We start from the raw sequence: 23,500 nt of genomic DNA, 5'->3' as shown, positions 1-23,500 counted from the left end.
AACTTTCATTTTGTATTTTAGGGAAATAAATTAGTTTTTTAATTTTACAAAATTTGTTGATAGCGTTTGCACTTTTCTATTACTAAGTTTAAGGCCATAGGCAGGCATAATCATAATATATATATATATATATATATATATATATATATATATGAATATAAGGGCTACTTCATTTAAATGGTAAAATATGAAAATACTGCATGAACTTAGTGGGAATTCAGTATCAGTCAAAAGAAATGAGTTCATATTTGCAATACAAATGCATTACACTTTTTATTGTTATCTAATTTTGTTTTTCTACATAAAGCTTAATAATAAAAAGAATACACTACAAGAAACAAAGTAATTGAATTTGTGCTGTATTCTAAAATAAATACACAACTGTAGATTATTCAATACACAGTAACAATATTAATGTGCACACAGCACTGCCCAGTGACCTTTGAACTTGGTTATGCACTTGACAGTAGTTTAAAAAAAAAAAGGGGGTGGGGGAGTTAACTCCAAATTTAAAGTTAGTCATACTGTGAATGAATGCGCATTTTCAATTCTGTATATTATACATATGATTTGAGTAGTGGAATCAACCAAACTTCTGTTTCTGTTCTGTCACTGATTGTTTGAAATCTAAACGTACAAAACATATTAATTATTTTAATTGAAATTATCAAAATGACGCTATGGAATATCATATTCATTTCATTTTGAGTGCAGTAAGGAGAATATAATTTCTGTTTTAAATATAGTTGAATTACAGTACAATTTTGCGGTGTGTATCAAGTTTTGGAACCCTTGACATGGACCATGTAATTCAGAATTAAGAACGTAAATTTTGAGGAAATTCAAGATGCAAAAATTAGGTATATTAACTGTAATACATATTACCAGCTAAAGAAGACATGTTTATGCCCTGTCACTTGCATGCTCTCTGCTGGAGGGGCCCCAGCTATGTACATGACCTGCATGACTAATATTACTAGCCTACATCCAAATCACTGTAAACTTACATGGGAAGTTTACAAGGAAGCTACTGCGTGACAGATAGCAGAAAAAAGACATTTTCGTTGTCTTGGCCTACTTATGCTGTGAGACTCAGTTTTCTGTCAAAAGTTTCAGTTAAATTTTTTCTTGAATTTATTATTCTGACTGACTTGTAAAATGGTTCGTATGTGATAGATATACGATAGGCCTCGGCCTCAGTATGATTTTCTGTGCTATATTTATAGACCCTGAGAGCATGGTCATAGTCAGATATATGTGAAAAATTACAAACATTTCTTCTAAATAACTGTTTAAATGATCAGTGGTATTTTTGATACTGCATATCTAACATTTGTTGTGGGCATTTCAACGTTCATTCATTTGCTTTTTTGAAAGTTTGTGACTCAGTGAAAACTCATCCACATTGTTAACTTTATCATCTCTACTTTCAAATGGATGAAACAGCTTAAGTTTATTGACAAACAAATCTAATAAATGATAAAGCTAAAGCGTCTGCCACATGATCACACATTACTGTTTACAATACTACTATTACATTCAGATACATACTGTGCAATATAAAGCAGTGCAATCACTTGGAAGTATGGCCAGGCAAGCTTAAGCCACTAATAATCCAAAAATATGGATTTGGACATATATGTTGATGAAAAGACAATAATGTAATAGATATGTTCTGTCGTTTTGTAAATACTGTTTTGGAGATTTTTTAAAAATGTTACCTTTCGTTTAAGCAAAACAAGGAGAAGAATTGCCAGGATAACAAGGAGACCACCTAGGGCAATCAGACCATACTCTACTCCATGTAGAATTTTCATTGGGGTCAAAACGGATTTCTTGAAATCATCAGCCAATTTATCTGTCAAGGCAGCACTCTGAAAGGTCAGATATAAAAAGTGAAATGGTAGTGAAATTACCAAAATGAATTTTGCATACTCAGCTGTATTTACCTAAAAGTAGGTCATGTACAACAATCTACAGGTGGATGAATCTGGGCTATGCTCAAAATGTTGATTATGCACAATGGTTTTAGGATGATTTCACCTGGACTATCTTTAAATGTTATATTATTACAGTGGTCCCAGGAGTGTAGGAATCTAGGTAATGTTCAAAGATTGGGTTTTGTACAGTAGTCTCAGAGGTGGAAGAATATGGGCTATGCTCAAAATGTAGAGTATGCACAGTGGTTTCAGGGTGATTTCACCCGGACTATCTTTAAATGTTATATTATGTACAGTGGTCTCAAGTGTAGGAATCTGAGCAATGTTCAAAGATTAGGTTTTGTACAATGGTCACAGGAGTGAAGGAATCTGAGCAATGTTCAAAGATTAGGTTTTGTACAATGGTCACAGGAGTGAAGGAACCTGGACAATGTTCAAAGATTGGGTTTTGTACAATGGTCACAGGAGTGAAGGAACCTGGGCAATGTTCAAAGATTGGGTTTTGTACAATGGTCACAGGAGTGAAGGAACCTGGGCAATGTTCAAAGATTGGGTTTTGTACAGTCATCTCAGAGGTGGAAGAATATGGGCTATGCTCAAAATTGGATTAAGTTCAGTTTGAGACAGAGTTGGAAATATGTAGGCTAAGAATACTGGCTTTTCTCAGGGCTGGCAGACTGTAGGATATGTTCAAAAACCAATAGTTTCCTAACAAAACATTTGTACATTAATCATAATACCTTAGGAGAATTACTACTGCCTCACAAATCCAGCCCTCTCTGGTTAAAGACTTGAGCTAAAATGTATACGTTATATTCCCAAATAGGTGGCAGAAAGAGTGATCTACCCTGGATAAAGGGATTGGTGCAAAATCCAGTGAATACTTAAGTTACTACTGGAGCAAAAGGAACTCTCTATATTGATGTATATGGAAGGCTGGGAGGGTGTATGTATATTATGATGATGTAAGTATTATCAGGAAAGAAATTGGTTTCTTCTTTAGATATGTTACCCATCATGATACCTAAGTAAGAGGTGGAGGGTTTAACATCCTTAACCCAGAAAGGCCATCCCCAGCCCCCTAAGGTAAATGGGACAGCTTCTAGACAACCCAACTGGACAATACATAAGATATGTGATGGAGCAGATTCAGAAGGGAAACTATTCCCTACCCCAAAAGTCATGAAACCCTATCCTAATGAAGCTGTTGAACAACCCATGAAGACAACCTGTTGTGCCATGGCTATAGGACCCAACAGGTCAAGCTGAACCTTTTGGGATGAAGATCTCTGAGATAAAAGCTGGAGAATGTGGATTCTGGTCTCCATCAGAAAAAAGTTTCATTCAAATGCAATGCTTGTAGCAACTGTATTAACTTAGTGAGCCAAAATGCATAGCAAATTCATCTGATTGGGGTTATTTCCTGATATGCCGATGAATAAAGCACTTTTTCCAGGATATAGTATCTGTGCCAATATTTCCAATCTTCCTTGACCGAGACCTTCTTAAGGCCATATGACCTTGGCAGACAGGGATTTCACTACGAAAGTCAGATTCCTCATTAGTCTTCTTGCCAATTAAAGCAACGGCCATCAGGAGTGAAATTGATCCTCATAACTGTGCCGATTGTGAGAGGTTGGTCAAAGGGGTAAAGTCTTAGCCTCTGTTTTGACAACAAAATCATTTGTAATGGGCACATAAATAGGCAACCTAACATAATGAGGTCTGCTGCTGCATAGAGCAAACCAATCAGGCGATGTAATTCTCAGGTGGAGATATTGTCCTGTATAAGCCAGGAAGCCACCATTAAACTGATTTCCATTGCTTGTTGGTGAGGGAGACATACTCTATTTACACGAGTGTTGAACTCCATGCCTAGATGGAAAATGTTGAGACAGCAAGAGGTCAGATTTGTTCATGTTGACAAAGAAGACAAGGCTGAAAAGAAGAGTAACAAGGAATACCATATCTTGCTACAGGATTTAATTCCTCTGATGTTTTTGCAGAATGTCATCCAGGTAGTTTGATGTTGCCATGATGTTGCCATCATGTTGCCATTTCTTGAAGGTGGTCCAGACATGGGCCAAGACCCTGTCCATCAATTGTTTGAAAACCCAGGGACTGATGTCCAAACAGTAGTCCATCAATTGTTTGAAAACCCAGGGACTGATGTCCAAATAGGAGTAGTCCATCAATTGTGTGAAAACCCAGGGACTGATGTCCAAATAGGAGTAGTCCATCAATTGTGTGAAAACCCAGGGACTGATGTCCAAATAGGAGTAGTCCATCAATTGTGTGAAAACCCAGGGACTGATGTCCAAATAGGAGTAGTCCATCAATTGTGTGAAAACCCAGGGACTGATGTCCAAATAGGAGTAATCCATCAATTGTGTGAAAACCCAGGGACTGATGTCCAAATAGGAGTAGTCCATCAATTGTGTGAAAACCCAGGGACTGATGTCCAAATAGGAGTAGTCCATCAATTGTGTGAAAACCCAGGGACTGATGTCCAAATAGGAGTAGTCCATCAATTGTGTGAAAACCCAGGGACTGAGGTCCAAAAAGGAGTAGTCCATCAATTGTGTGAAAACCCAGGGACTGAGGTCCAAATAGGAGTAGTCCATCAATTGTGTGAAAACCCAGGGACTGATGTCCAAATAGGAGTGCTCTGAACTGGTAAATGGTGTCATTATAGGTGAACTGCAAGAACATCCTGGAAGCAGTGTGACTGGGGATGTGAAGATACACATCTACACTCAGTGCGTAGTTTCCATCCTGGACATAATTTAGAACCTACTGTTTTGTGTTTCCATTGTCAGCCAAGGTCTCAAAAAAAATTATTGAGTACACTAAGATCAATGACGGGGCAAAGAGTGCTGTTTGCCTTTGGAACTAGAAACAGCCTCAAATAAGCCAGAAGATATTTGCATTGTGAATGAATTGTATTGCCCTTTTCCAGAGAAAGTTGTTTATTTCTTGCTGCAGTGTGGTGGCTTGGGACTTTTGAGCTGAAGGAACCATGGATAAGGAGGAGGTGCACTGAAAGTGATACTGATTCCATCAAAATTGATAATGAGTCCATCGAAAACCACTAGAGAGGTCCATTTTGGCAAATCCTTTCCCATTCAGCAGTGATGAATTGGAGCCATCCACTACCAGGATCTGTGATATGGGCAGTGTGAAGATGAAATTTTGTTAGATAGGTTGGCTGTTGTGGTGAGAAACGCTAGCTAAAATGATCACCATTTCTCTGCCTCTTGTCAACTTTTGTTCAGGAGAACTGTGGTTTACACTGCTAGTAGTGTCAGAAGGATTGATTTCCAGTGGCCCATGCCTAGGGGCATCCTTGGCTTTTTTGGTCAATTTACCCCCAAATCCCTCTGCTGTAGCCGAGACTGGTGGGAGGGGGGGCGCAAAATTGGTCTCCTTGGTAACTTGTTTGCGTATCTCATCAACCTGACCATTAAAGAAGAGACTTCCAGTAGATGATAATGGTTGTGAGCACAGCTTGGCCATACAGTGATCTTTAAGAAAGGTGGAGGTCGAGAGCATTGCATCTTGTTCCATCAGTTTTAAGTTAGAATTCAGTAGCTGCTGTTACAACATTGGCCAATGTATGTTGTATGTTAGGCAGCTTTGTTTAAGATGCAGGCTGTTCTGGAAACAGACTCCCATGAAGGGAATGGGAGAAGATTCTGCATGTTGAAAGATCTCCATTGATACCAGATCCAACATAGTACCCACAGCCATGATGATACATACTAACTACTGTGTTTCATTAAAAGACATCCAATCCACGAGTATTAAGTATGACTTTGTCATCTCCAATGCTGAGATGTCTTACTTGACTGTTGGGGCAACAATAAGGAAAACTGTAATATGGGACTAATAGAATCACTGACTAAATTGTGAAGAAAAAAAGATCTGGTTGATGCCTGGGTCACAGTGGAAACTATTCAGCAATATAACTGTAATTTCTATAACACACACAATAACTGCACCTAATATACAGCTACAGCACTGAAGCATAACTATTGATATGTATGAAGACAATATGATCTGTAGGAAAGGCCAAATTATGGCCTTTTCATGTAAAATTCTAAAGCCTCGCATATATAACTACAAAGCAGATGCAAAAACAAGACTACTATATAAAACTTAACCTGCATGTATCTGTCCATACTAGAAATTATACAGCAATATATGAGTTTTCTAAACACCAGAACTGCATATATTTAAATACAGCTATAGCAATCTGAGGGTATGCTCTAGTGACCTATGCAGGTACATACCAAAGGCAAAGTGATGCTATAAAAACAGAACCTTGCTGTCAAAGAAAAAGAAGCTGGAAATTATAGATGGAGTATACTTCCCTTTGAAGCGAAGATTCTTCCAACATGCTTAGGGTAGACAAATTTCCAGAAGTAGTAACTTTAGTATTCACAGGACTTGGCACCAATTCCTGTATTAAGGAGAGACGGGTCTGTCTAACTGCCACCTAAGGTGGGGAGATAACCTTTAGCTTTTCAACCATAAAGCTTAACCTTGCAGTCATGGACTTGTGAGGCAGAAGTAGTTCTCCTAGGGTATTATGATCAGGTAACATATCTGAAGAAGTAATTAGCTATGTTGATTGGTCTCAGAGGTGGAAGAATGTGGGATATGATCACAATTTGATTATGTTCAGAGGTGGAAGGATGTGGGCTAAGTTCTAAAATTAATGTAGATTATGTTCAGTGGTCTCAGAGGTGCAAGCATGTTGTATATGACCAAAAATAAGATTATCTTCCACAGTTTCAGAAGTGGAGGAATGTGGACTATGTTCAAATTAGATTATGTACAGTGGTTTCAGAGATGGAGGAATCTCGGCTACATTCAAGAATCATTAGCCTCAGAGTTGGGGGAATGTTCAAAATTTGATTATGTACAGTGGTCTCATAGGTGGAAGAATTTGGGCCATATTAAAAGAAAAGTGATTATTATGTGAGAAACAGAAATGACATCATACCTGGCTGTCGTGATCAATAATCACAGGATTTGGTACAGTGATGATACCAACAATATATATATATATATATATATATATATATATATATATATATATATATATATATATACATACACACACATTGGCAATATTGTACATATTTTGAGACACCTCATCCTCCCCCACTTGTAAATCTGTTTTTTATACACTGCAGTACAGGGCACTAATACAGAGTAGCATATTTACCATAATTAGTCATTAGTCAATTTCATCTGATACAAGTTTACCAGATATAAATGACAGAGTAGCATATTTACCATAGTCATTAGTCATTTCATTTGATACAAGTTTGCCAGATATAAATTAACAGAGTAGCATATTTACCATAATTAGTCATTAGTCACTTCATTTGATACATGTTCGCCAGATATAAATAGCTACAGTCAAATGCCAATGGTCTCTGAACAATACTGGCTAAACATACAACAGTATAAACATTGTAATATTATTGCAATGATATTGTAATAAGGTGACAATTATGATACTGTAATAAGGTAAAATTGATGATTTTGTAATAAGGTAAAAAGGACATGATATTGTAATAAGGTGACACTGACATGATATTGTAATAAGGTGACATTGACATGATATTGTAATAAGGTGACAATGACATGATAATGTAATAAGGTGACATTGACATGATACTGTAATAAGGTGACAATGACATGATATTGTAATAAGGTGACATTGGCATGATACTGTAATAAAGTGACAATGACATGATATTGTAATAAGGTGACAATGACATGATACTGTAATAAGGTGGCAATGACATGATATTGTAATAAGGTGACATTGGCATGATACTGTAATAAGGTGACAATGACATGATACTGTAATAAGGTGGCAATGACATGATACTGTAATAAGATGGCAATGACATGATACTGTAATAAGGTGGCAATGACATGATATTGTAATAAGGTGACATTGGCATGATACTGTAATAAGGTGACAATGACATGATACTGTAATAAGGTGGCAATGACATGATATTGTAATAAGGTGACATTGGCATGATACTGTAATAAGGTGGCAATGACATGATACTGTAATAAGGTGGCAATGACATGATATTGTAATAAGGTGGCAATGACATGATATTGTAATATGGTGACAATGACATGATATTGTAATGTGGTGACAATGATGTGATATTGTAATAAGGTGGCAATGACGTGATATTGTAATATGGTGACAATGATGTGATATTGTAATAAGGTGGCAATGACGTGATATTGTAATATGGTGACAATGATGTGATATTGTAATAAGGTGGCAATGACGTGATATTGTAATATGGTGACAATGACACGATACAACTTTAGGTTTATCATAACATATATAATGACACATTTTAAATATCTAATTGTTAGCTTTACTAGCTGGAAACTACTTAACTGAAGAATGATTAATTGTATGCTGAAAATATATGAACCAGACAGCATCAACTGGAAAGCCTCATAAAATTTTGCCCAATCAAAGCATTCTAGTTGCAAACTACGTAATTATATGGCAAAGAAAATCAACAAAACAAGACCTGGTTGCCCAACTGTGACAGGATTAAATAGATCTCAAAGTTAAATATTCTACTGCTTGTTGTTATCAGTACCTACTAATATCGCAGCTATCAGTACAGATGTATAATTTTACACTAGACACAAAAATTTGTAATTATACAGTGATGACAATGAAGTCTATATTTCAGACAAATTAAAACTGTCCATCCTAATTAAACAGTGCGAAGTGAAAAAATAACAATAAGATTGGGAAAGAGGTAATATCTGAAATGACAACATAAGCCTGGCAACAGTAGGTGTTTAGCTGTCTCCACAAGTTAAACAGTTTTAAAATAAATAAAATATTCATATTTTATTAAAATATTAATAACTATCTTGAATCTGAAAAACTGCTGCATTAATTAATTAATAGAATCAGATGTTAACATGTAAAACTGGTAACTGTTCAACAAAACAAGGCGAGTAATCAGATCTTCCCATTATATTTTCAAGTGAAATGTCAAGCTCATCAATGATTTCAAAGATGTCAATCTCAAAACTTCCATTATGATACTTTATTTGATATTGGGTGGAAACATTACAATTTCTCTCACTTCATGTAGTTTTAACAGCTGGCAGTAAAACTAATACTGTATTTACTCAAGACCATCAGAGCTAATAAATTATCATGAGTTTGATTTTAATGAATTGTCTCATGTATATGCCTATAAACACAAATTCTGCAAATAAACACCATGCAACACTACTATTTGTTCATAATTTCAATGGGTTTCATTAAGAAATGTGTTTTTCTGTGACATGGCAACTACAAATTATTCCCTGCATGTTAAAGTGAAATTTCATTGACAAGGGGGACTATTTTCATTGACAAGGGGGATTGTCTTCAATGACAAGGGGGACTATGTTGACTGAATCACCCCTGACATAACTTCTGATTCAATTAAGAAAAACAAAGGCATTGAAGAATGTGGTTCCTTGACTGTGAATAATTTTCTAATGATGCAGCTGTCTAATGCAGTCAAGGCAAGAAAATCCTAGCATTTCTGTGTGTAAACTTTAGGCATATAGTAACAGTAAAGACAAGTTTAGTCTAGCAAATGATCTAAAAGATATATGACTTTTCCAAACCTTAAGCAACTGACCTTAAAAATTGCTGATCTTGACACCATCATAAAAGTGATAATAAATATGACTCACTAACAGGACACAAATCAGTAAGTATCAAGACAGGACACAAATCAGTAAGTATCAAGATAGGACACAAATTATTAAGTATCAAGACTTGTCTAAGTGTACCTCATTGAGCCATAAAATTGGGAAATACATCTTGTGCAGCTTACTGGTTGATCTACAAAACAAAAACAATACCAAACTTATTATTATTATTATTACTAGTAGTAGTGTTATTAATATTACATACAGTGTAAATAATAACAATTTTAATGACTGTACAAGCAATAGTGTTCATGAAATTCCTAAACACAAGTATGATTACAGGAGAATGAAAGTAGGTCACAGTAACTTTTGGTATAAGCGCTCCCTATGATTTATACACATATCAAGTTCCTGTACATTATAAGGACTGCCTCGGATGTGGGAAGTTGCAGGTTCAAAATCCAGCCAAGTCAAAACAAAGACTCATAAAAATGGTACTAACAGATGTCTTGCTTTGCGCTCAGCATTAAGAGGTTGAATGTTATGAATGGTCAGCCTGGTGTTGGGAAAATGTGACTGGGTGGAACAGAATGCCACATGTCGGCAGCATGATGCCCTTGGGGTCGACATCGCAATTAAGTGCCACATAGCAGACATTGTAGCGAAATGATTGAAAAATTGTTAAAGTTACGTTTAAAGTCCAAATCACACACAATGTACATTATAAGCAACATTATTTAAGAAACTGTTATAACCCAAAGATGTACATCTGTTAACACCAATGCCAACAAGGACTATTATGCCAAACCAAAGCTAAACATTCATGCAATTATAAATTATACTTTCTCTATTCCATGCTACTTACGTAATTAGAGATACATTCTGTATCAGAATATTAACTTGAAGCCTCTTGGCAACATTAAGAGCTGCACCAGTATTCTGAAATATAAACAGACGTTAAAAGCTTGGCCACTGCAACTAAATTAAATTTCATTTGACCCTTAAACATGTTTTCATCATATTCTTAAAGTAAAATAAAAATAGAATTATTTCTTCAACAATTAATGGGTGTATATATATATATATATATATATATATATATATATATATATATATATATATATATATATATATATATATATATATATGTAAAGAGTTAGAGATAAATTACTAAATTACAAAGATTCTGAAATTTGTGAACATCATTATAATGCTATAACTTTAAGCTTAGACATGCCCAAGTCAGAAAACTTTCAGCATATCAGGGTACAAACTTAGACACATAGTAATATCATCCTAAACTTAGACACATAGTAATATCATCCTAAACTCTGACACATAGTAATAATATCCCAAACTTAGACACACAGCAATATCATCCCAAACTTAGACACACAGTAATATCATCCCAAACTTAGACACACAGTAATATCATCCCAAACTTAGACACACAGTAATATCATCCCAAACTTAGACACATAGCAATATCATCCCAAACTTAGACACATAGCAATATCATCCCAAACTTAGACACATAGCAATATCATCCCAAACTTAGACACACAGTAATATCATCCCAAACTCAGACACATAGTGATATCATCCCAAACTTAGACACACAGTAACATCATCCCAAACTTAGACACACAGTAATATCATCCCAAACTTAGACACACAGTAATATCATCCCAAACTTAGACACATAGTAATATCATCCCAAACTTAGACACACAGTAATATCATCCCAAACTTAGACACATAGCAATATCATCCCAAACTTAGACACAGCAATATCATCCCAAACTTAGACACATAGCAATATCATCCCAAACTTAGACACACAGTAATATCATCCCAAACTTAGACACACAGTAATATCATCCCAAACTTAGACACACAGTAATATCATCCCAAACTTAGACACATAGTAATATCATCCCAAACTTAGACACATAGCAATATCATCCCAAACTTAGACACACAGCAATATCATCCCAAACTTAGACATATAGCAATATCATCCCAAACTTAGACACACAGTAATATCATCCCAAACTTAGACACACAGTAATATCATCCCAAACTTAGACACATAGTAATATCATCCCAAACATTGACACACAGTAATATCATCCCAAACTTAGACACACAGTAATATCATCCCAAACTTAGACACACAGTAATATCATCCCAAACTTAGACACATAGTAATATCATCTCAAACATTGACACACAGTAATATCATCCCAAACTTAGACACACAGTAATATCATACTAAACTTAGACACATAGCAATATCATCCCAAACTTAGACACAGCAATATCATCCCAAACTTAGACACATAGCAATATCATCCCAAACTTAGACACACAGCAATATCATCCCAAACTTAGACACACAGTAATATCATCCCAAACTTAGACACACAGTAATATCATCCCAAACTTAGACACATAGTAATATCATCCCAAACTTAGACACATAGCAATATCATCCTAAACTTAGACACATAGCAATATCATCCCAAACTTAGACACAGCAATATCATCCCATACTTAGACACATAGCAATATCATCCCAAACTTAGACACATAGTAATTTCATCCCAAACTTAGACACATAGTAATATCATCCCAAACTCTGACACATAGTAATATCATCCCAAACTTAGACACATAGCCATATCATCCCAAACTTAGACACACAGTAATATCATCCCAAACTTAGACACATAGTAATATCATCCCAAACTTAGACACACAGTAATATCATCCCAAACTTAGACACACAGTAATATCATCCCAAACTTAGACACACAGTAATATCATCCCAAACTTAGACACATAGTAATATCATCCCAAACATTGACACACAGTAATATCATCCCAAACTTAGACACACAGTAATATCATCCCAAACTTAGACACACAGTAATATCATCCCAAACTTAGACACATAGTAATATCATCCCAAACTTAGACACACAGTAATATCATCCCAAACTTAGACACACAGTAATATCATACTAAACTTAGACACATAGCAATATCATCCCAAACTTAGACACAGCAATATCATCCCAAACTTAGACACATAGCAATATCATCCCAAACTTAGACACACAGCAATATCATCCCAAACTTAGACACACAGTAATATCATCCCAAACTTAGACACACAGTAATATCATCCCAAACTTAGACACATAGTAATATCATCCCAAACTTAGACACATAGCAATATCATCCTAAACTTAGACACATAGCAATATCATCCCAAACTTAGACACAGCAATATCATCCCATACTTAGACACATAGCAATATCATCCCAAACTTAGACACATAGTAATTTCATCCCAAACTTAGACACATAGTAATATCATCCCAAACATTGACACATAGTAATATCATCCCAAACTTAGACACATAGCAATATCATCCCAAACTTAGACACACAGTAATATCATCCCAAACTTAGATACATAGTAATATCATCCCAAACTTAGACACATAGTAATATCATCCCAAACTCTGACACACAGCAATATCATCCCATACTTAGACACATAGTAATATCATCCCAAACTTAGACACATAGCAATATCATCCCAAACTCTGACACATAGCAATATCATCCTAAACTCTGACACATAGTAATAATATCCCAAACTCTGACACATAGTAATATCATCCCAAACTCTGACACATAGTAATATCATCCCAAACGTAGACACATAGTAATATCATCCCAAACTTAGACACATAGCAATATCATCCCAAACTCTGACACATAGTAATATCATCCCAAACTCTGACACACAGCAATATCATCCCATACTTAGACACATAGCAATTTCATCCCAAACTCTGACACATAGTGATATCATCCCAAACTTAGACACATAGCAATATCATCCCATGCTTAGACACATAGCAATTTCATCCCAAACTTAGACACATAGTAATATTATCCCAAACTTAGACACACAGCAATATCATCCCAAACTTAGACACATAGCAATCTCATCCCAAACTTAGACACACAGCAATATCATCCCAAACTTAGACACATAGTAATATTATCCCAAACTTAGACACATAGTAATATCATCCCAAACATTGACACATAGTAATATCATCCCAAACTTAGACACACAGTAAAATCATCCCAAACTTAGACACATAGCAATATCATCCCATACTTAGACACACAGCAATATCATCCCAAACTTAGACACACAGTAATATCATCCCAAACTTAGACACATAGTAATATCATCCCAAACATTGACACATAGTAATATCATCCCAAACATTGACACATAGTAATTTCATCCCAAACTCTGACACATAGTGATATCATCCCAAACTTAGACACATAGTAATATCATCCCAAACATTGACACATAGTAATATCATCCCAAACTTAGACACACAGTAACATCATCCCAAACTTAGACACATAGCAATATCATCCCAAACTTAGACACACAGCAATTTCATCCCAAACTTAGACACATAGTAATATCATCCCAAACTTAGACACATAGCAATATCATCCCAAACTTAGACACATAGCAATTTCATCCCAAACTCTGACACATAGTGATATCATCCCAAACTTAGACACATAGTAATATCATCCCAAACATTGACACATAGTAATTTCATCCCAAACTCTGACACATAGTGATATCATCCCAAACATTGACACATAGTAATATCATCCCAAACTCTGACACATAGTAATATCATCCCAAACTTAGACACATAGTAATATCATCCCAAACTTAGACACATAGTAATATCATCCCAAACTCTGACACATAGTAATATCATCCCAAACTCTGACACACAGCAATATCATCCCATACTTAGACACATAGCAATTTCATCCCAAACTCTGACACATAGTGATATCATCCCAAACTTAGACACATAGCAATATCATCCCATGCTTAGACACATAGCAATTTCATCCCAAACTTAGACACATAGTAATATTATCCCAAACTTAGACACACAGCAATATCATCCCAAACTTAGACACATAGCAATATCATCCCAAACTTAGACACACAGCAATATCATCCCAAACTTAGACACATAGTAATATTATCCCAAACTTAGACACATAGTAATATCATCCCAAACATTGACACATAGTAATATCATCCCAAACTTAGACACACAGTAAAATCATCCCAAACTTAGACACATAGCAATATCATCCCATACTTAGACACACAGCAATATCATCCCAAACTTAGACACACAGTAATATCATCCCAAACTTAGACACATAGTAATATCATCCCAAACATTGACACATAGTAATATCATCCCAAACATTGACACATAGTAATTTCATCCCAAACTCTGACACATAGTGATATCATCCCAAACTTAGACACATAGTAATATCATCCCAAACATTGACACATAGTAATATCATCCCAAACACTGACACATAGTAATTTCATCCCAAACTCTGACACATAGTGATATCATCCCAAACTCTGACACATAGTGATATCATCCCAAACTCTGACACATAGTGATATCATCCCAAACTTAGACACATAGCAATATCATCCCAAACTTAGACACATAGTAATATCATCCCAAACTTAGACACACAGTAATATCATCCCAAACTTAGACACATAGTAATATCATCCCAAACTCTGACACATAGTGATATCATCCCAAACTTAGACACACAGTAATATCATCCCAAACTTAGACACACAGTAATATCATCCCAAACTTAGACACATAGTAATATCATCCCAAACTTAGACACATAGTAATATCATCCCAAACTTAGACACATAGCAATATCATCCCAAACTTAGACACACAGCAATATCATCCCAAACTTAGACACACAGTAATATCATCCCAAACTTAGACACATAGCAATATCATCCCAAACTCTGACACACAGTGATATCATCCCAAACTCTGACACATAGTAATATCATTGCAAGCTTAGACACATAGCAATATCATCCCAAACTTAGACACATAGTAATATCATCCCAAACTTAGACACATAGTAATATCATCCCAAACTTAGACACATAGCAATATCATCCCAAACTTAGACACATAGTAATATCATCCCAAACTCTGACACATAGTAATATCATTGCAAGCTTAGACACATAGCAATATCATCCCAAACTTAGACACACAGCAATATCATCCCAAACTTAGACACATAGTAATATCATCCCAAACTCTGACACATAGTAATATCATCCCAAACTTAGACACATAGTAATATCATCCCAAACTTAGACACACAGCAATATCATCCCAAACTTAGACACATAGCAATTTCATCCCAAACTCTGACACATAGTAATATCATCCCAAACTTAGACACATAGTAATATCATCCCAAACTTAGACACACAGTAATATCATCCCAAACTTAGACACATAGCAATATCATCCCAAACTTAGACACATAGCAATATCATCCCATACTTAAACACATAGCAATTTTATCCCAAACATTGACACATAGTAATAATATCCCAAACTTAGACACATAGTAATTTCATCCCAAACTTAGACACATAGTAATATCATCCCAAACTTAGACACATAGCAATATCATCCCATACTTAGACACATAGCAATTTCATCCCAAACATTGACACATAGTAATAATATCCCAAACTCTGACACATAGTGATATCATCCCAAACTTAGACACACAGTAATATCATCCCAAACTTAGACACACAGCAATATCATCCCAAACTTAGACACACAGTAATATCATCCCAAACTTAGACACACAGTAATATCATCCCAAACTCAGACACATAGTAATATCATCCCAAACTCTGACACATAGTAATATCATTGCAAGCTTAGACACATAGCAATATCATCCCATACTTAGACACATAGTAATATCATCCCAAACTTAGACACATAGTAATATCATCCCATACTTAGACACATAGCAATTTCATCCCAAACACTGACACATAGTAATAATATCCCAAACTTAGACACATAGTAATATCATCCCAAACTTAGACACATAGTAATTTCATCCCAAACTATCTAATAAATATAGCAAATAATTTAGAACACGTGGCTCTTTCAGAAGCTTTAAAATTGTTGACAATTCTAAAAGCTTTTGGTTTATGCAGGCATGACAGGAGTACCTAGGATATAAATGTATAAACTTCGAAATGGAGTAATTATTTCGTAGCATATAAAATTCTTCGGAACTAAGAACAGCTCTACCTTGTTATAACATGTTAATCAGGGTCCATAGCAGAATTACTTTATAATAAGGCATGTTAAAACAGGACAGCTGTAATACTATTCTAGTATATAGGGTATAAACTCCTGAATTAAATAACATTATCAGAGTGTACAATGGTATAAACTTCAGATCCAAGAAATATATGGCTATAAATTACTGAATTAAGTATAATTATGCCACAGTTTCACCTGAACTAAGTATAATTATGCCACAGGTTCACCTGAACACAGCAAATGAAGATCTGTAATTTTCAAAAAAGTTTGACACCAAACTTTAACATTTTTGATACTGATGAAGATGCTGCTACTGCTGCTGCTGTTGACACTCAAGTGATATTTATGTCTATGTATGTATGGAGGAGTGTTTTATGGCTGCTGTTGACACTCAACAAGTGATATTTATGTCTATGTATGTATGGAGGAGTGTTTTATGGCTGCTGTTGACACTCAACAAGTGATATCTATGTCTACGTATGTATGGAGGAGTGTTTTATGGCTGCTGTTGACACTCAACAAGTGATATCTATGTCTACGTATGTATGGAGGAGTGTTTTATGGCTGCTGTTGACACTCAACAAGTGATATGTATTTCTATATATGGAGAAGTGTTTTATGGCTGCTGTTGACACTCAACAAGTGATATGTATTTCTATATACGGAGGAGTGTTTTATGGCTGCTGTTGACACTCAACAAGTGATATGTATTTCTATATACGGAGGAGTGTTTGATGGCTGCTGTTGACACTCAACAAGTGATATGTATTTCTATATACGGAGGAGTGTTTGATGGCTGCTGTTGACACTCAACAAGTGATATGTATTTCTATATACGGAGGAGTGTTTGATGGCTGCTGTTGACACTCAACAAGTGATATGTATTTCTATATACGGAGGAGTGTTTTATGGCTGCTGTTGACACTCAACAAGTGATATGTATTTCTATATACGGAGGAGTGTTTTATGGCTGCTGTTGACACTCAACAAGTGATATGTATTTCTATATACGGAGGAGTGTTTGATGGCTGCTGTTGACACTCAACAAGTGATATGTATTTCTATATACGGAGGAGTGTTTTATGGCTGCTGTTGACACTCAACAAGTGATATGTATTTCTATATACGCAGGAGTGTTTTATGGCTGCTGTTGACACTCAACAAGTGATATGTATTTCTATATACACAGGAGTGTTTTATGGCTGCAGTTGACACTCAACAAGTGATATGTATTTCTATATACGGAGGAGTGTTTGATGGCTGCTGTTGACACTCAACAAGTGATATGTATTTCTATATACGGAGGAGTGTTTTATGGCTGCTGTTGACACTCAACAAGTGATATGTATTTCTATATATGGAGGAGTGTTTTATGGCTCCTCAGCAAAAAAGTAGCAATGTAATGCCAGCAAAAACACAAGTAAAAAAAAAAAGTAAAAGTGAACTGCACAAAAATGCATGGAGTTAATCCCTTCCAAACACGTATAACTGAGTACAATGAGATAAAATATTAAATGTAAATATGTTATTTGTGTAAAATGTATATAAAACAACATATAAGGGTAAAATTTTTTCAAGCAGTTCACATCAAAATACTTCACAGGGTGGAAGCTGACATAAAAAGAATTTAGTATGTGTCCAATGTGTAATCAGCACAACATCACATCTCTGCAATACAAGGGACGCCTCTCTAATAGTAGGTTTGATGTTCTTCAATTTTTTTGTGGATTTCAATTACATTCCACTTGCCATGTATGATGAACATGCTGATTAGTACAATATCTGAAGTCAGTATATGGAAACTTCCATTTGGACAAGGGTCAATGCAAGGCAGCTCTAATTGCTTTATTTGCCTTTCTGCCCTGAGACCATCATGTATTGGTTATAAATGGGATATTAATTGGCTGACAGAGACAAGATTCTGCACGGCTTTCAATGTGGAAAAGGAATCCAAAAAGATGAAATTTGTGTTTGTGAGGCTTCAATGTAGTCCAAAGCTTTGATTATGGCTGTAATTTGTGCGGAAAATTGAGGCTTCATCTCGTGACCAGCACATAGATGTCCCAATGGCAAGTGGAACTTTGTCTTTGTCTTCCCAATAGTCTGCATACTGGAATTTATGGTCATGATAGGATGTTCTGATTTAATTGAATCTAATCTGGAAAAGGATAGGAATGAAGTAAAATATTATCTGACGATGTTTGGATAATTATAGTGAGGATGAATATCCATATCTCAAAATTAATAAAGTGATAAAGTAAAAGGGCAATGATGACAGCATGCAAACAAAACAACAATACACCATTTCTATCATGGATGAAAGTCTTGGGAAACCATACCTTAAACCATGCCATGCAAGTGACTGGACCCAAACAGTGACGCAATCAATGACTTGTATGACAATTTGTGTGATTCTGTGGAATACTGGCATGACAATTCAGGGGCAGACTGATGCTTTTGCTGGGCCTTAAGTATGGCTTACGCTGTCAAATATGTAATACTATCTCTAATTTTACTGAAAAGTGTTGTATTTAATTGAAAAAACCCAGGATTTTGCCTCTGGCATTTCTGTTTTGTAGCATGTCTTTATGGCTACTAGCTCTCCTTGAAAGACTATGGCTTCTCTAAATTGACTTCCTTATTTCTGTGCCCATCTACACTGATGCAGAGTTCAATAGTATGGTAAAATGTTCCCTAAAACTGTTTTCCATAAGCACAACAAAACCTAAAACTACATAATGAATATCTATTTTATTCTAGATACAGTGATTCCCTCTTGTGAGCTTATTCCTTCCTTGGTTAAAATGGTTGCCTTATAAGAGAATGTCTCATCAACAGTAATCGGGTACAACAGTAGAAATGCACAGTTTAGATGATCTCATTATATGAGTAGTCTCTCATTAATGGGGCACTACCAGCAGAAATTTACTGCTCTGAATGTCTCCTTATATGATAGTCTCTCATTAATCGGGTACAACAGTAGAAATGCACTGCTCTGATGGTCTCCTTAAATGAGTAGTCCCTCATTAATTGGACACTACCGGCAGAAATGCACAATGGGAGAAATGGACTACTCAAGCCTCCTTACGTGAGAGTGGTCTCAGAAACAGGACACACGATTAGAAATGCACTACTCAGATATTGTCTTTATCCACACAATAAAAGGAACATAGTATAATCATTATTTGTCATGAAATCTGGATTAGCTGCACCTCAATGTGTCTCCAATTCCTTTCAAATTTTTAGTACCTTACCAACTGCTCATATATATAAGGCAAAACAAATTTAAAAAATTTCCCATTATGAAAATTATACACATTTGACAAAATAATGCAATTTCTGGGGTCAACGAACTTTCTGTTTATATATAGTTTTGCCCAATGTATTTTTCTTGCTAAAATGTTTTCAAAACTGAAAAATCACAAGCAAACAAGAAAATAAATGATGATTAAGTGATGACAGAGATGCAATGACACTCTAACATTTCCACTCACTTGTGGTAAATAAACACAAAAACTCACCGGGTCAAGATCAATATATGTCTGGTGGTCCTGCCTGATCGGTTTAATTCCATCAACAGACTTGATCACACTTTCATCAGCATCCAGAAAGTTAGGCTGGGAGAAGACAACAGGTGCGCCTGCAAAAAAATTATTTCCTCTTTGATTTAAAACATGCACACAAACAAGGATTCAGCAGAACATGGCTAACCATGTAGCCACAGCAGAACACGGTGAACCTTCAACTCAGACCCACTAAGACACAATATAACAGAATTTTAACCATGATGTAGTCACAACAGAACAACTTCAGCAAGACTCGCAAAAACACAATAAAACAGAGTTTTAATTACAATGCATTTGCCATCAATGGCAAAAGATATGTAGATCTGTCTCACTACTTGGTAACACAGGCAAGATAAGAATGAATGCCATAAAATAAATAGATATGTCTCACCACTTGGTAACACAGGCAAGATAAGAATCAAAGCCATAAAACAAGAAGGTATGTCATGCCACCTGGTAATGCGGAAAGATAATAAAACCTTTACGAAACATAGGCAACCAAACAGACATTATAAGAAGTTCTTGGTACAAATTCCATGTCAATATAAACATCTATTCAGAGTTTAGACACGGCAGTCCAAAGTAGCTATAAGAGGTTGAGATGGCTGCCATGCCAATCATATTGGATATTTGAGGGTCATCATTTTCATCAAGATCCAACTAGACACAATTTTTTATGACAATCTGATACTGTTATGACCAAGACATTCAAGATGACCACAATGCTGGCCATGTTCTATGCCAAATAGCCATCATGTTCATCTGTGTCAACTATACACCGTAAGAAATCTTCTAGTGAAAACCCCTAGCAGAAGATTTCTTACGGCGTATAGAGGGTCAAGATGGCTGCCATGCCATGTTTGATGTCTGATTCTCATTTAAAACCCACTACACATCTATTGGTAATATCCTATATCATCCATCGAGGAGGAGTAAATGAGAATGAGATTTACAAGTTGGTGCCATGACGGCCACATTGGAAGTCATATCTTCATCATTTAATGTACAACCAACATCATCAGACTTTTTGTGAAGACTCCATGTCAATAATTACTTTCCTTTCACAGTGTTCCAACTGCTTGCATTGATGAAGGGTTTTTATACCCTCCAGGTCACTAAAATGGGAGGACACAATATCTGAGGTGCACATTGTGAAGAAAATAAAAAAGAAACTTCATTGCAATGGGGTATAGCAAAATAATAATGACATAGATAAACTGCCAAATAAATATAAATTTCACAAATTGTTTGCACTTAGTAATTCAGAAAAGTATTCCTAATATACAAATGGATTAAGTAATTTAAAATTCCAAATATTAAAAGATCTGCTTCTATCTTTTTCTTCTTCAGAATGAAGACCACCTTCATTTGTTGTTTACTGATAATAACCCCATGGAATACCATTTCCTCTATTATGCTGCAAGTCAGGAATCCGATATGCCACTCCAGGACTTGTTTACCCTGAGTGAACTTCATGTATCCTTTATTGGACTAGAGCAGCTTCAATGCTTTGCCATTGAAAAATACTAAACATTGTAATACTCAATATACTCCTCAGCCACCTCTTTCCCACTATCTGCAACCTCATAACCCTGACACTGAAATGGAGATCATAACTCAAAATCTCTTAGACAAAATGTAATAATTACTCTAAATGTTACCAGGAATCCTAGCAAGGTTGCAACACCATGCCTCCTTCCCAAAGGGAATGGTTAAAGACCACCTTCTTGCAGATGGGTCTCATATGGGCTATCCATAATTTTTTTTGGTTAATTTCCCTGTAGTTTAGAAAATGTAGTGACAGACACAGACATAATGCTGGACAAAAAGAGAGTACAACAAATTCTCCAGGACAGAAGCATGAGGATTACATTAATTTAAATTAGCATACATTCCTCACATTCTTAACAATAATACCTGACTTGCAGTTTTCTGCATTCAGCAGTCCATCTGGGAGGCAATTGTCTGGTGGTGTGCAGAACCCTTTGTTAGCTGAATTGTTTTGACTCTCAAACACTGATCGTGGTGCAACAAAACGATACATTGGAATATCTTTCAAGGTGACATCTCCATCATATGTCACATAAATGGATCTGAAAGTAAAATATTTTGATTTTCAGTAAATTACTGTTTAAAAGAATTTTTGTAGGTTTATAACAATTGATACAATATGAATATTACATCAAATGTTTGAAAAGAAAAGGTTATGTCGCAATATTAAACTTTAAAAAAATATCAAACAAAAATTGAACCAGAAATTAAGATATCAAATATACCTTGCTTGTAATAAAAATACATAACATACCTGTGTATAAAATATATGACATACTATTGACCTGCATATAAAATACCTGATATACTAATAACTGTTTATAAAAAAAACTTGATATACTAATAACTGTTTATAAAATACCTGATCTACTAATAACTGTTTATAAAATACCTGATCTACTAATAACTGTTTATAAAATACCTGATCTACTAATAACTGTTTATAAAAAACTTGATATACTATTGACCAGTCTATATATGACATACTATTGAACTGTGTATAAAATACATAACATACTCCTGACCTGTGTATGAATTATATGGCATACTATTGAACTGTGTATAAAATACTTTACATACTATTGACCTGTGTATGAATTATATGGCATACTATTGAACTGTGTATAAAATACTTTACATACTATTGACTTGTGCATACAACCACATCAATGTGACGAGTTATCACTGCCAGATGTGCCAACTGGAAATGGTGTATGTTGCCGATTCAAAATCATATGAAAATGTAGACCCTGAGTCAACAACACATGAGATGATAATAGACCTGAGTCACATGAGTCAACACTGTCTGCAGGCAGACAAACAGACATATAGATACATAAATACATAGATGGATAGACAGTTATCATAAAATGGGAATTTTTTCAATGATTTGGTCTAAAGCATTCACCTTTACCAATTATGCCATCTC

The 23,500-nt window shown here is 35.3% G+C and overlaps 1 protein-coding gene across 1 annotated transcript in view; it reads right to left on the bottom strand.

Annotated features, from left to right (window-relative positions):
- The window catches only part of LOC149796374 (lysosome membrane protein 2-like), a 91,678-nt gene that overhangs the window by 6,783 nt on the left and 61,395 nt on the right, over positions 1-23,500 (bottom strand). The window contains exons 8-12 of the mRNA XM_089961055.1: positions 22,438-22,613; positions 20,476-20,594; positions 10,528-10,601; positions 9,804-9,855; positions 1,722-1,874 (exon numbers count right to left, since the gene is read on the bottom strand). Coding sequence (XP_089817181.1) covers positions 1,722-1,874; positions 9,804-9,855; positions 10,528-10,601; positions 20,476-20,594; positions 22,438-22,613 — 574 coding nt within the window. The remainder of the gene's footprint in view (positions 1-1,721; positions 1,875-9,803; positions 9,856-10,527; positions 10,602-20,475; positions 20,595-22,437; positions 22,614-23,500) is intronic.

Source organism: Sinohyriopsis cumingii, chromosome 6 (assembly GCF_028554795.1).
Source record: "Sinohyriopsis cumingii isolate HCF-2022 chromosome 6, ASM2855479v2, whole genome shotgun sequence".
NCBI lineage: Eukaryota > Metazoa > Mollusca > Bivalvia > Unionida > Unionidae > Sinohyriopsis > Sinohyriopsis cumingii.
This window is presented reverse-complemented; position numbering and strand designations above follow the sequence as displayed.